The sequence below is a fragment of the Ruditapes philippinarum genome, unplaced genomic scaffold, assembly GCF_026571515.1.
Source record: "Ruditapes philippinarum isolate M1 unplaced genomic scaffold, ASM2657151v2 ctg5989_1_1_1_1, whole genome shotgun sequence".
Classification (NCBI taxonomy): domain Eukaryota; kingdom Metazoa; phylum Mollusca; class Bivalvia; order Venerida; family Veneridae; genus Ruditapes; species Ruditapes philippinarum.
In genome coordinates, this window is record NW_026866690.1 from 80863 (window position 1) to 95923 (window position 15061).

General features: G+C 32.7%; 1 protein-coding gene across 1 annotated transcript; it reads right to left on the reverse strand.

Moving 5' to 3' along the window:
- Positions 1–9513: 9513 nt before the first annotated feature.
- On the reverse strand, positions 9514–13770 carry LOC132733362 (heat shock 70 kDa protein 12A-like). Its single transcript, XM_060720007.1, has 2 exons — positions 13714–13770; positions 9514–11822 (listed from the first exon to the last, which is right to left on the reverse strand). The coding sequence occupies exon 2, from the start codon at positions 11701–11703 to the stop codon at positions 10789–10791; it is 915 nt and encodes a 304-aa protein (XP_060575990.1). The 5' UTR covers positions 11704–11822; positions 13714–13770; the 3' UTR covers positions 9514–10788.
- Between the last annotated feature and the right edge of the window lie 1291 nt (positions 13771–15061).

Genomic DNA, 15061 nt, shown 5'->3' on the forward strand with positions numbered 1-15061 from the left:
TATCAGGTTGTTTTAAAATACCAGATTTATAATAATTAGGGCATAAGTTAAATACGTACATTAGTTGTATGTAATGAAACAAGTTCTCTTCCTTTTGGTAGTCGAGCAGGGTTTTGTATGGACCAAAAGTAAAAACCTTGATGATAACCACTACTGTGTAATATCTCTCATGTCATATCGGCCTTTCAAAGCACTGCCGTCAACATGGTAAAATGAAGAGAAAAAATGAAACAAAATAAGTAAACGGTAAATACTGGTCAAGTAAGGTTTAATGTATAAATCCATTATTACTGGATTATTATTATCTTGATTCAAGATCGTAAATGAATTGTGATTCTACTTGGATATAAGTAGGAGAGTTAATTTATTCAACATGGTCACTTGTCCCCACACGAAGGTTCGGAGAAATCCGGGGATCCGGTGCGGCAGGGGTCATCAATGCCCGTAAATAAGTAGGCCCTTTTCATTTTTCAAGCTTAAGTTTAAATCGAATAATGGTCATCATATATATGATATAATAATTCAAATATAATTTAAATAAATACAAATATAAAAACCAAAGCAGTTTATTCGTTTCCCTCTTTGTTTGATACAATCACGGAATCCGTGCGTTCCGTATCACAGCTGTTGATATTGTCCTGTTCAATCACGTGGTGATGTGGTACTAAAATAAAACCCGGATGAAAAAATTCCGTTGTATAATAAAATAACGTGTAACACGATTGCGGCAAAGCGAAATGTCTGTTTCCGAGATGAACATTTTGAAGTGTCACTTCGATTTTTTTCCAGCTATATTATGTTTTTGAATAGGGAATTTGGAAATATAAGTACAATTATAGTTTTTTTATTATGTCTTAGAAGCGTGCTACTTAAAACTTCTGCAAAACATTTTGTGATGCGAACGCCATTTATTCAAATTAAATGGCAACGAAAGTTCACTAAACATACATATGCATGTATTTTCGAATCAATACGTTAGGATGATTTTCTGGCGAACTTACATGTTTGTTTAAATGTTCACACATCTTCATGTTTCACGAGACAAGTTTACACAGCAAAAATATAATTATTGTAGTTAAACTTATGCGCTGCAATGTGATGCATCAATAAAAAAGAACAATAAAAAGCAATAACGTATAAGCAACAGTTGTAACGGCACCTGTTCGAACATGAAATATAACTTTAAACATGTGTTCACAGATATTCATCCCAATCCTACATACACAGATATAACGGAATTGCAATATTTTCATAAATCACATCATAAGTGTGCAAAAATGCAAGATATACGAATGCAAAGGTAGCCACACGTTGAACAAATTAGTATTTCGTTACCCTACTTACCCTACTAATGAATACATTATTTATACATGAAGTAAAATACAATAAAGGTAGAACATTGCTCTCACTATTAAACTTTAACACGAAGACAGATGTATGTTGCTCTAGCGATTGACTTAACTGGATTTTTTTATCATTCAATTAATAACTGCCCCGAATAAAATTGCCCCAAAGAAAATTGGTCGAAATGCTCACATTTAAAGAATTTATGACAATAAATACAATATCTTTTTCTTAAATATTTTCTGAAGAAATAGCTGTTCATTTAAATCTAACATTCTTCAAAGATATGATTCCAAAAAATAGTTTCTGGTCGAAGGGCCTTTTAAATTAAATCGTTTCATTTCTCTGTAAATATGACGAACGTAGTCCCGTAAAAGTACGGAAACAGTTTTGATCTTATTCTAATGACATATTATTGAAGGCGTAGCCGGAGACTTTCAGATTCGGTTAGAAAACTACAGAGTTGAGAGGAGAAACAATAATGTGATCACTCACTCACGTGATCTTTTCTGAAATGAACATCTGCGGATGTTTCAAAATTCTAAATTTACCAGTTCATGTTAAATGTTTAATTCTGCTAAAGCCGTTGCTAGGGGGCGTGGACGGTAGTTTGCACTTGACAGTACCGTCCATGAACAGGCTCAGTCAAACCGAGCCTGCAACATTTTCAATTTTGCCGTGTTGGGCTTTCTTTAGGGATTCTTATTTCTCTCTATTAGATGAGTTTGCGAAACAGTATAAGAGAAACAAACATATTTAAAAAGACAAAGAATAAAAAAACTCACAGATGTTGCTATAAAGTTTACATTTGCGATGCCAAAAAAAAGAACCATACATTTAACTTGTTGCAGAAAAATAGATTCAGTACACGGAGGATTCGCAGTGATGTAATTGAAGTACAATGTAAAATGCTCATATAGTGTGCAAACAGTTGTTTGTTCGAATTCTTTTTTCAAATTAGACATAAAAAAATACATGTCTAGATCTTGTATAAAATATGTACTAAGTTTTGTTCATTAGGACTATTGTCGTCCGTATCCAGCGCCCGGATGCAAGAACTCATTCGGTAATTTCCCAAATACACCCGACGAAGCAAACACAAAATAGCTGTTGCAAGTTAACTATGTAATATTCAAATTTATTTCTGCTCTCTTTTATTCCTTGATTAATCCATTTTATTGTGGAATGTTTTATTTATTGATTAATCCATTTTATTGTGGAATGTCTTATTTCTTGATTAATCCATTTTATTGTGGAATGTGTTTCTCACATAGTGCGGTTTACCTGTGCACAGGCCAATGTCGATGTGCAAATTAGGAAATTACGATTCATATATTATTCAGGCAACGGAAAATGTCCGCCGATCTTAAAAGTACGTAAATAAATATATAAAACTGTGCATAACAATAAACGGCTGTCATTCACCTTTTGACAAATAAACATTTTCATGCGACTAAAAGTAGATTTTGACATATGAGTCAAAATTCGCATTACCTTTTACTATTTACCTGGGCGTTTACAAAAAATGTACTTTATTTAAACGTATGATATTATTACATTTGGTAATGTATTCAATGTTAAATTTGCTATCTATTTATAAAAGCCACAGGAATGTCATTGTTTATTGCATGATTTGTAATTGAATTTAAATTGCGCATGCATTTAGTAAAACATTTTTTCCTTATTTAAACAATGATACAAGTGCTTTATTGCAACATCAAATGTTAATATGCGCGCTACAAGGATTGGTTATGTAATTTATATTAGCAGGATTGAAATGAAAACATTCAAATAGAAAAAAAATATGCACACTTATTGCAGCTAAGCATGCATGAATACATTAATTAAACCTATTTTGATAGCAATAAAAGCAATTATTCATTTAGTTTTAGTAACAGCTATCTTAATGCAAGTTATTTTAAGTTATAGAACTAGTTAAACGTTATTTCCTTTGAAAGACAGGGAGGGTAAAACTGAACAAAATGCTAATCCTTAAAGAGTAAGACCGGTATTCCATCTATACGGGAACGTGTAGCGTGAACGTTAAGCGCGGGCGTGAAAAAATTATTATGCATTCAAAAAACGCCCATTAATACATACCTTTTAACCGTGTTAAATTTTTGTTTACTTTACAACAATGCAGAATACTAAAGAATTAAAAGCTAGTGCATCAGTTCTAATATCTATTTGTATTTCACAACCATATGGTTGAAGACAAATTTTGATTTCAATACATTCATTTTGAAATAGAGGATTAAATACGTCAATATTTGATAACAGCAGAAAGAAAGAGTGTCCGCATAGTCGATCAAAATTGACCAAAACGATTATACACCGCAAAATGAAATTAAAAACTAAATCTATTTATTTAATTATTTTACATCCAAGCCAGCCCCAAACATTCAAATTAAAATTACAGATTGAACAGTTTCATGTTAAAATATGAAGTTTGAAAGCTACTGTTGAGCTATACACAATATACAGAGAGTAGATTTGGCAATTTGAAAGGAAATTTTAGGGAATCAAACAATTTTATGAACACTACTTTTTATTTTCTTCATGCTTTTAGACGATTTTTAAACAACGAGGTGTTTTAAAATATTCATTCTTGTTTACATTATTCATTTCTTTTTTTCATCATTATTACGTCTTTTACAGTCCGCCCGTTAAGCTCAGAAACGATATCGGATTTGAAATCAAGGGACCACAGGTTCGGTCCATGACAATTGAATTCGGACATTGAGTCTGTCTTATCGCTGATCAATAAAAATCTCTCTCTTGAGGAGTAATTGGTATTATTGGTTTGTTATTATACAGGGAAGACGTTTGGGTATACCGACCGCTAAGATGAGACCAAAAACCAGATAAAATCAAAGTTGCAGTTGAAGTTAACAAAATGAATGGTAATTTATGTAGTCAGGATTTTTCTGAATCACAAATTACAACCGTTCATTTTTCGTTAGATGGACATTGAATGTTCGTACCCGGATAGGTAACGTTTCTTAAATCAAGACAATTTATGTCATACAATTACGAAAAAAACGTGATTTAACATTTTCAAATAAGACAAATCTATATTTACATTTTCTTCATTAACATGTCGAAAAGTGAACAGGTACCAACAAGAAAATCGCACCAGCAAAATAATGCTTTTTTAAATTATATATAAGTACGTCTTAATAAAATCTGTTTAATTCAAATGTATTTATGCTGATTTAATTTGAGTAATCAATTAATATTGTAAATTTCCTTACAGAAAGATAGTGACAAATGTTTGCAAGTTTAGCAACAGTTATCAAGAAGGTGAAATATTCATATTGCTTCGTCTGTTAAATGAAAGCTGTTCTTCAATTGCACTAGATAATAAAAATAACAATACCCATAAGGATAGTCAAATGCATACACCATCGTCAACTGCAGCAGTGTATCTTTCATCTATATTTACATAAATTATCATTATTAATTTCGCATGTCGTATATATTAACAATCGGCAACAATAGACAAAAAGCAATTACGACCACATGCCTCTATGATAACTGTCATTAAAAACCTATACATTATGAAATAAAGTGCGAACCAGCATATCGTACATACATCCGTATTATTAATAAATCATACATAAAATCATTAAATCTGGTGTGCAACAAAACTGCATGAAATAACAGCGTTCATGTGAACGCTTTTATATGTGTTATGTAACTTGATTATTGTTTAAATAAACATTATGCAAAACTTTCCCTTTTGGCACACTAAAATCTGTGGTTTGTTTTCTTTTTCCTGAGAATAAAGACTGTGTTCTAATATATTCTGTTCTGTATAATAACAGAACAATTAAATTAGAATTTAATTTGTACAATCCGATTGTGATATCAATTTAATTGCCCCGAAGCCGTTCCAATTAAACCTTAACTTTCAATTATTCTATTCAGTAACATTTCTCTTAAACTCAAATTTTCAATTGTATTAACTTTTATTTAGTTTATGCAAATTAATGGAAGAATATAATCTTGCTACAGAGGATTTCATGGCGACTTAATAGTGTTCTCTGATAAATCATGACGTTTTTCAATTAGGACTAACTTTATGTGGTATTGAAATTATTCAAACAGTTTTCAATCTAAAAGTTGTGTAAAGGAAAGTGGTTAAGCGACAAGAATGACATAAAACAATGATTATAATTCTTAACAGTGATCTAGTCAACAATTTAACTGCTTGTGTTACTAGTTAACTTTTATTTGAAATAAAAGCTAAAATGTTGTAATCGCAAAAGAATATGTTATTGCATTCATATAAATAGAAACTAAACCGCCCATTGATGCACCATTACCTTTATATCTAATTATACAATTCATCATCGAAATAGTAACAGAACAGTAAGTCTTGATTTTAAGCAATATTTACGGATAACTAATTATACCTTTCACACCATTTTTCACGGTATTTATTACTGACGTAACTAGGACGCCTGGGGGTGAGGCAAAACCCATACAATATAACCATGCATAACAATTAAAAAAAGTACAGATACAATTTAGGATTAGTAGTAATTTCTAAAGTTTGTATTGTCAAATGATTTAACAGATTCTATTTAAGCTAGTATGTTAATGAGCTTTGAATGTGTAGAATATTTAAAATCTAGATAAAATTTAATTATTGAAATTTAAATTTACGCAAACCTTGTTATTTCACATATTTTCATGGTTTGACTCAGAATTATTAGATAACCTAAATAAGTAATCATATTTAAAGACATGCAGCTGTGTAATAATTTGTTACAAAAATTGTGAAAAACATGATGTTCTAGATTTCGTCCGCTTTTTTCCACAGCACTTGAAAATGGATAACGAAAATTTTGGTATTAATACGTGCAAAGCTTCTAATAAGTTTGATATGAATGCTTTTCAGTTGCGTCATAACCTGGTGGGAAAATCACTTTAGACTTTGATTCGAACGTATCAAATGGAGTAAAATACGCCTGTAAGTGCACGTGCTCCGATATCCACGAAACCTTGTCTAAAGGTTTTGTTGAACCTAGTCTTCGCAACGTGACTGAGTATTTATTGATTACATGTGATAACATATCAAATTGTTAGAATATCAGCATGAATAATTTTTGACAAATTTGAAATTTCCAGAGATTCAAGGTGAAAAAGATATATATTCACAAATGTTTTTATCTTCATATATTATTCTTAAATGAAAGAAAAACGAATTGCTGTCTTATTCCATTTGACTAAAATGATCCAAATGAAACGCAAAATATAAACATTCACACTAGCATAAATATCATAATGAATTCGGGGTAATTATATAAATATCATAATTATGTACTATTAATGTATAATGATTACGTACTGTAAGAGTCTTGAATAAACTGTTTGCCCCCAGAAAGTAAAATGTAAACAAATACAATTTCAAGTAAACGGTAAATACAATTTCAAGTAAACGGTAAATACTGATAAAGTAAGTGATATGTAAATGCATATTTACTGACATCTTTATTCAAGGGGTCATACTGAGCATATCGATTTCTTTCAACTATATAATGTTTTTCAAGAGGGCTCTTGAAATATAAGTAATTTCTGTTATATTATGGAGGCCTGCTGCTTAAAACTTCTGCAAAATATTTTGTAATGTGAAAGCCATTAAATAAAATTTCGAGGCAACGAACGTACACTATACATACATTTTTGAACCAGTATTTAAGGAAGATTATGTGGCAAACATACACGTTTGTTTAAATGTTCACACATCTTCATGTTTCACAAGACAAATTTTTAACACAGCAGTAATATAATTATTGTAGTTAAAATAATACGTTGCAATGTAATGCATCTAAAAAGAGAACAATAAAAAGCAATAACATATAAGTAAAGTTGCAACGCCACCTGTTCTCAAATACAAAAATACCTTCAACATGTGTTCAAAGATGTTCATCCCAATCCTACATAATATAAAATTGCAATTATGTTTATTAATCACATATTAATGCATTTTTGATACAAACGTTTAATTGTGTAATGTAAGAGTTTCTTGCATAGTGCAGTTGGCCTGTGTACCGGTCGTTATGCAAATAATGCAACGGATAATGTCCGCCAATTTTAAAAGTACATACATAAATCCGGTTTTATCAGCTGTTCACCCAAATATTTTTTGATAATGTTGAGGTATACGTATATGCCATATAATTGTATACAGTGTATCAGGCTGTAACGTTTACTATATTATTTTTTATAAATAAAATGTTGTTTTGTTTCTAGTTGATCAGATTTATCACCTTTAGATAAATCGCTCGCAATATAATAATTTTAACCACTTGTTTAATTCTTCTATTCACAGAACAGATTCGATTTAGGTAGATAAGTTTACTGTCTACAATATATGAGGTCTTTTGTTCCTCTTATTATTTATTTTTCTATTATTATGTCTTTCCATAGTTTCTATATGTACTGTGCAGATCAATAAACGACATTTACCATCCGACAGATATATCATTTTCATGCAACAAAAAAGTATATTTTGACATATGAGTCACTATTCCTATTACTTTTTACCCTTGCCTTTACAAAAATGTTTTTTTTAAATTTTTTTATTTAAGTACGACATAATTTCATTTGGTAATATATTCAGTGTATGATTTGGTATCTATAAATAAAAACCACAGGAATGTCATTGTTGTCGTATGATTTGTAATTAAATTTTATCTGCGCATGTGATTAGGCAGTTTCCTTATTTAAACAATAGTACAAGTACCTTATTACATCAGATATTGTTGATATAAACGCTACTGGGATTGATTATGTTATTTATATTAGCGGGATTGAAATAAAAGTTTCAAAAAGAAAATTGTTTGAGAAATGACGAAAATATTTATATGAATATTTTTATAGGCTAGGCACAAAAGGATATTTAAATATATCATTGATAAACTGAAATAAAATTAGTTATTAATTTATTTTCGGAAAAAGTAAGGCTTAGCTTAGCTTCCTTGTTGATCTTGCTTATCATATTTTAGCTTAATTTAACTAAATTTAACTTTAAAAAGAGAACTAGTTAGAAGTTATTTCTTTAATCTCTGAAATAAGGAACGAAAATTAATGGTCATCTTTTCGGAGAAAAGCAATCATAACACCATTTTAGTCATAAAGCTTATAAATCTTTATTTACTTCATAACAATACACACTGCTAAAGAATAAAAAATGCTATTGCGACATTTCATATATTTAGTTGTATTTTACAACCATATCGTTTTAAGACAAGTCTTGATTTTGAAATAGAAGATTAAATAATTCAAATTTTGATAACAGCAAAAGTATCATCTAATACTAAGGATTCTTATAAATTGTATAAATAAGATGATACTATGGAAAGATCGATCGTAGGGTTAAGATGGGCAATCATTTAAATAAGTTAAACTAAGATTATGGTCATTTAAAGATTCTATTTTTTTCATCAACCTCAGCATCCCTCCTCTAGTCATGTTTTTGATTCCAGCATTGATGTTTCAAGAAAAGAATACTGCCGTTATATTACACTAATATATATAAAGAACGAAAGTTATATTACATAGAAAACAAAGAATGTCATGTGTTAATAACGTATGTGTATTTGTGCGAAGTTTTATATCAAACAAAAACCTTGCATTCCTATTTTTCCGAATTTCACAATATTAAAGTGAATATTATAAGAAACGTTTAAAGAAAGCATCTTATCTCTGATTACCTCTTATGATAATCTACTTTTACCCCAAATTTATCGAATTCGAGGATACTTATGATCAAGATTTATACAATCATTGCGTTATTGCATTTGATCCTACTTCTGTATATCAAGATAAAACAATTTGTTTTATTTTATTTTAAGTATTCAAAATATAATGAAAAGTTAAAAACCATAATCCTGTTAATAACAAGCCAGTTTAATAATATACTAGTAAACATTCATTGTACATTACGTTTACTTGAAAAACGCGCAATGCATTTTAATACATTCGCACTAACAATATCAACATTAGTCTTCTTATAGAAGACTGTATTTATGTATTCACTGTTTGCATTTTAGCTATATGATATGCACAGTGTATAGAATATCAGTAATATCATCACAGAGACTGAGTATTACTAAGTTAATATCAGTTGAGGAAATACAATGGTAAAGCCTACCACCTAAGATACCACAAAAGGAAGATATAACATTGTATATACAAATTTAGATTTTTTTTAATATATGATAAAATATCCATTAACTACCAATGGGCCGATATAAAATCAGACAAACAAATAATGATAAAAAATAATAACGATACAATTTTAAACAGTAATACTACATGTACTATGAATTTAAATGTACAACTTCAAACAATGATAAAAAATAAACGACGTGTTTCCTGCTTAAGGTGTTATCTTCGTATAAAGGCTCCATCACTGTTCGAGGAGGAAAACGGTTTTTGAATATCACACAAATATAATAACAGAAAGATTCTTAGTGAAATTTTGAAAGACAATTCAATTTTAACCGTCATAATGTAACAGATGAGCAGACAAATTCTCTAGCACGGATATGAAAATACATTAGCAAATGTCAGTTACTAATTATTTATTCTTATGTATGATTATAGTGGTTAGCCTGCCCATGCTCTGTCTTGTACCCTGTCCTGTTTCTGTTTGGGGTCCTCCTTGGCTCCTTGCCACTGGCTCTTGTTACTTGGTCGGGTGGGGGTTGCGTTCATTGAATGCCGCCTTTCCTTGTTGTTCTTGATTATCATATTTTTTTATTAGATAGCACGACACGTATTGTTATTCGCGTTTTGTCTAGTGTAATTTGTTACACCAGCTCAAGTTCGATAGAGACACTTATTCAAATCAGTTAAAAATAGTTTTAATTCTTGGTTAAATAAAGTTCCCTAATTCCACGATTACAAATAAATGGATATAATACAAAATAGCTCTCCTTTAAGTAAAATTTGAATCAGAAAAGTTCGTAGCTTAAAGGAATAAGTCAAATAATATCAAAGTCGCCCTGGCGCTAAATTGGCAATAGTGGAGTGCGCACATGGGAGGCGTTCGTGTTTTATAGTGGTCAGTAAATTATGCAAGTCAAAGGGGTTAATTGATCATGCATCCTATTGTTGGCCAATCAAAACATCAACTTAACCGGTTAACGTACAATTCGTGAGCTCAATCCCCGGCCAAATCTATAACATATCCCATATTTAGAACTGACCGGACTTTTGTGCAAAAATACGCTGACGAGGTTGATTCTCGGTTACCAGTTGTGCAGAAGGCGGACAGAGACCAACCCTCCCGTCCACAATAAGTCACAAATAACCTATAGGTATAAAATATGTGAATTTGCTTGACCAATTCAACTGTTCGACTATTGACCTAGTACTTAATAAACATGTTTATACATGAGGCATACCGTCATAGTGTTATATGAACAGTTACATGTGAATGTATATTTCGTGTGTATCCCTAAAAGTTCTTTGTTTTGCCCTTACTCTCAATTCTGTGCTACCAAATATGAAAACTTCAGACACATTGCTGTCCTCAGCTTTTAATCTACGATTCATCGGAATTACAAATATTCCAATACATTCACAACCATGATCTGTAGTGAACATTGGGTTACGACTTTTCGATTTAAAAATTTTCAATTCACCTCGACATTGATTATTAAATGCTGCCTTCCCCACTCTTGACACTTCATGTCCATCCTTTATCACTTCTCCTTTCTCAACTGCCTTCCAAAATGAATCGATGCAAACTGGTCCAGCATGTGAATTCCTTCGTTTGTCCGATGGGTGTATTTTAGGATCAAATGGAACAGCAATTTCAAGACCGTATGTAAAACGTGCGATTCGCGCAGTAACTATCGATGGATTTTGCCCGAAAAGAACAGCTCCTTTCAAGACAGCAAGACCACATTCCGGAGGGATGAAAATTAATTTGTCTGCAAAATGTGCCTCGAAGATACCTTGTACGTAAAGGCTTTCAGAAAAACCACCTACCAGTATTATTCTGCTGACGTTTCTCGTAGATTTCTTTGGTAAAATTTTCTTCACATTGCCAATGACCTTACCTACCGGATCTGCAAAACATTTCTTCAAAAGTGAAACATCAATTCGTAACTTGCCTCTATTCAGTACAATTTTGTTACCGAACAAGTTGTCAGAAGTATCGCTTTTTGGTTCGTAGTTGTCTTCAAGACTTCTTGGGATTTTAATGACAATATTATTGCAAGTGTCTAACTTGATAATTCTTTTTTGTGTTTCAAAGTCTCTTTTCAAGGACAACACATCTTCTAACTCGTTTTCTTCGAACTCTTTCCAATGAGATGAACCAAAGAAACTTTTCATCAATTCAATGAATTTTTTGTCTACTTCTACCCCGCCCCATGGCCCTCCAGTTGGTTTATGTATTTCTACAAGAGTATCATTTGATGTCTGTTTGTGAACTGTTATATCCGCTGTTCCACCTAAAAATATTTTCATGTTTTATTATCTTTTGAATATCAAATAAATAAAATAGATAAATACAGAATCCCTAAAGAAAGCCCAACACGGCAAAATTGAAAATGTTGCAGGCTCGGTTTGATTGAGCCTGTTCATGGACGGTACTGGAAAGTGCAAGTTACCGTCCACGCCCCCTAGCACCGGCTTAAGCAGAATTCAACATTTAAACATGAAATAGTAAAATTTTGAATTTAGAAACATCCGCAGATGTGTTCATACGGCGGTTATCATGGAACCTTCAATATGACACTTCCGTGCCATTCCATGAAAAGCGGCGTATGGTCCCCAAGTAATAAAAAGCGTGTGCCCTAAACGAGAAAACAATGGGCGGAACTAAATAACATGAAATTTTGAAAGGGGATCAGAGGTTATGAAGCCTGCGTATCACAGATAAGACGTCAAAAGACAAATTTAAAAAGCAGACAACATATCCTAAGGGTGATTCAACATTATTCAAGTAGGAATATTGGAACCACCCAACTAGAAAATGCCGAAAAGTTGAAACTAAAAATACCACAAGCACAACAATAATGCCGTGCTGAACGATCTTCAAGGATCGAAAATATAACATCATTGATTAAATGTACGGGGAGACTTTTTACAGCCGCCACACGGCACAAATAACACTGATGTGATCATAAAATAGATAAATACAGAATCCCTAAAGAAAGCCCAACACGGCAAAATTGAAAATGTTGCAGGCTCGGTTTGATTGAGCCTGTTCATGGACGGTACTGGAAAGTGCAAGTTACCGTCCACGCCCCCTAGCACCGGCTTAAGCAGAATTCAACATTTAAACATGAAATAGTAAAATTTTGAATTTAGAAACATCCGCAGATGTGTTCATACGCGGTTATCATGGAACCTTCAATGTGACACTTCCGTGCCATTCCATGAAAAGCGGCGTATGGTCCCCAAGTAATAAAAAGCGTGTGCCCTAAACGAGAAAACAATGGGCGGAACTAAATAAAATGGAATTTTGAAAGGGGATCAGAGGTTATGAAGCCTGCGTATCACAGATAAGACGTCAAAAGACAAATTTAAAAAGCAGACAACATATCCTAAGGGTGATTCAACATTATTCAAGTAGGAATATTGGAACCACCCAACTAGAAAATGCCGAAAAGTTGAAACTAAAAATACCACAAGCACAACAATAATGCCGTGCTGAACGATCTTCAAGGATCGAAAATATAACATCATTGATTAAATGTACGGGGAGACTTTTTACAGCCGCCACACGGCACAAATAACACGGATGTGATCATAAAATAGATAAATACAGAATCCCTAAAGAAAGCCCAACACGGCAAAATTGAAAATGTTGCAGGCTCGGTTTGATTGAGCCTGTTCATGGACGGTACTGGAAAGTGCAAGTTACCGTCCACGCCCCCTAGCACCGGCTTAAGCAGAATTCAACATTTAAACATGAAATACATGTAGTAAAATTTTGAATTTAGAAACATCCGCAGATGTGTTCATACGGCGGTTATCATGGTTAAAACATGGTTAACGGCGGTTAAAATATGAAAAACAAGATCAACAAGGAAAGGCGGCGTTCAATGAACGCAACCCCCAGCAACAAGAACCAATGGCAAGGAGCCCAGGCTGTTTTCAAAAATAATCAGAAATGTAGGTCTTACAGATTTTTTATTCTTGATAGATAACTACATGTATTTTCTTGTAAAATATTGAAAACAAAGCAATAATATCAACACAATTACATGAACATTGCAGACTGGATTCGATTGAGATTGAAATTAGGGATAATGAAACAGTGCAACATCACTTACGCCGCTAAAACTGGTACTGAAAAATGATTCACATAATTATAAAGATACGTTTTGTTATTACCTCCTAAATCAACGATTATGTTACATGTTCCAACAGTAGAAATTGCCAAGTCTCTATGTGGAAAATAAGATAAACAAGATCAACAAGGAAAGGCGGCGTTCAATGAACGCAACCCCCATATGACCCAGCAACAAGAACCAACGGCAAGGAGCCCAGGCGGACCCCGAACAAAAACAGGACAGGGCAAAGACAGGCCAATCATTAAATGATAAATAATTTGGAACTGATTAGGAACTCAAAGAAAATAATAATAGGCCCACAAAGGGGAAGGGGACAGGAGACCGGGGGAAGGGGGGGGGGTAATTAAAGAAATAAAAACTAGAGGCAATGGGGAAGATACTTACCGTAGACGAGAAAACAACAAGGGACACAAGTAAAAGTGTCACCAAAACAGTATGAAACAACATAGACATACATCTGAGGAACACAGTGGGGCGCCGCCTTGGAACGGTCAGCAGCATAATAATGACTGCTGGGGAGTTTAAACCGGTTAATGGTGCACCAAACCTCGCTCTTAGCCCCACCATGTTCCTATAAACGAGACAGTGTAAATAAAATGAATCCCCGCCAAGTGAAATTCTAACAGTTGTCATGGTTACAAAAGGTTAAATAAGTAAAACACTAAAATGATCATGTAGAAACATATAAAAGTAAACCCAATGACCATAACAAAAGTACTCAATGTCCTAAAGGAAGACAGAGCAACAAGAAAATCACCTACAAGGGCCCGACGAAGCAAGGCAGAAGACGAACATTAAGACAATTCAGTCCCAAAGGGCTCTGTTTGTATTCGCTGACACCAAGTTGCCGCTGCTTCAGACTCAAGTGCTATGATTAATTGGTTGTTTGGAATTCCAGCCTACAGTGAAATAAAGAATTGAATTAAGTGTTATAACTTAAATAATTGCAATTACGATCAAAATGATACAAATATTGAGTTAAAAGGATGTTTGCTTCTCAATCTGACTGAAGTTAAGATCTACCTATTTCTTTCATGTAGATCGGATCACGACCGCATATGTTTCGCCTTCTTTCTTCGGATTTCCCGAGAAAGCTTTTTTTCCAGCCATTTAACCGGTTTTTATAGATATGCATTAGAAGAAGTATCAAAATACCGATTTCCGTGGAAGTTACACAAATTGTTGATTTTTGTTAGAAATGAAATAATAGTCGATTTTAAATGGGCAAGATTGTTTTGTCAGTTTTATCTGTCGGCCAACAACGCCATGTTTGTTCTCGAAATCCTGAAAATTACCACCTAAATATAAGTTTTCCCAGGGTTAAAATTAGAGAACGCATCACTTTCAAAATTATGAAAGCTCGCCGAAGAATGGCTGAGTGAAGTGTG

What these genes read in the sequence shown, in the direction of transcription:
- LOC132733362 (XM_060720007.1), bottom strand. Translation starts at nt 11,703, where the DNA reads ATGAAAAGTTTCTTTGGTTCATCTCATTGGAAAGAGTTCGAAGAAAAC.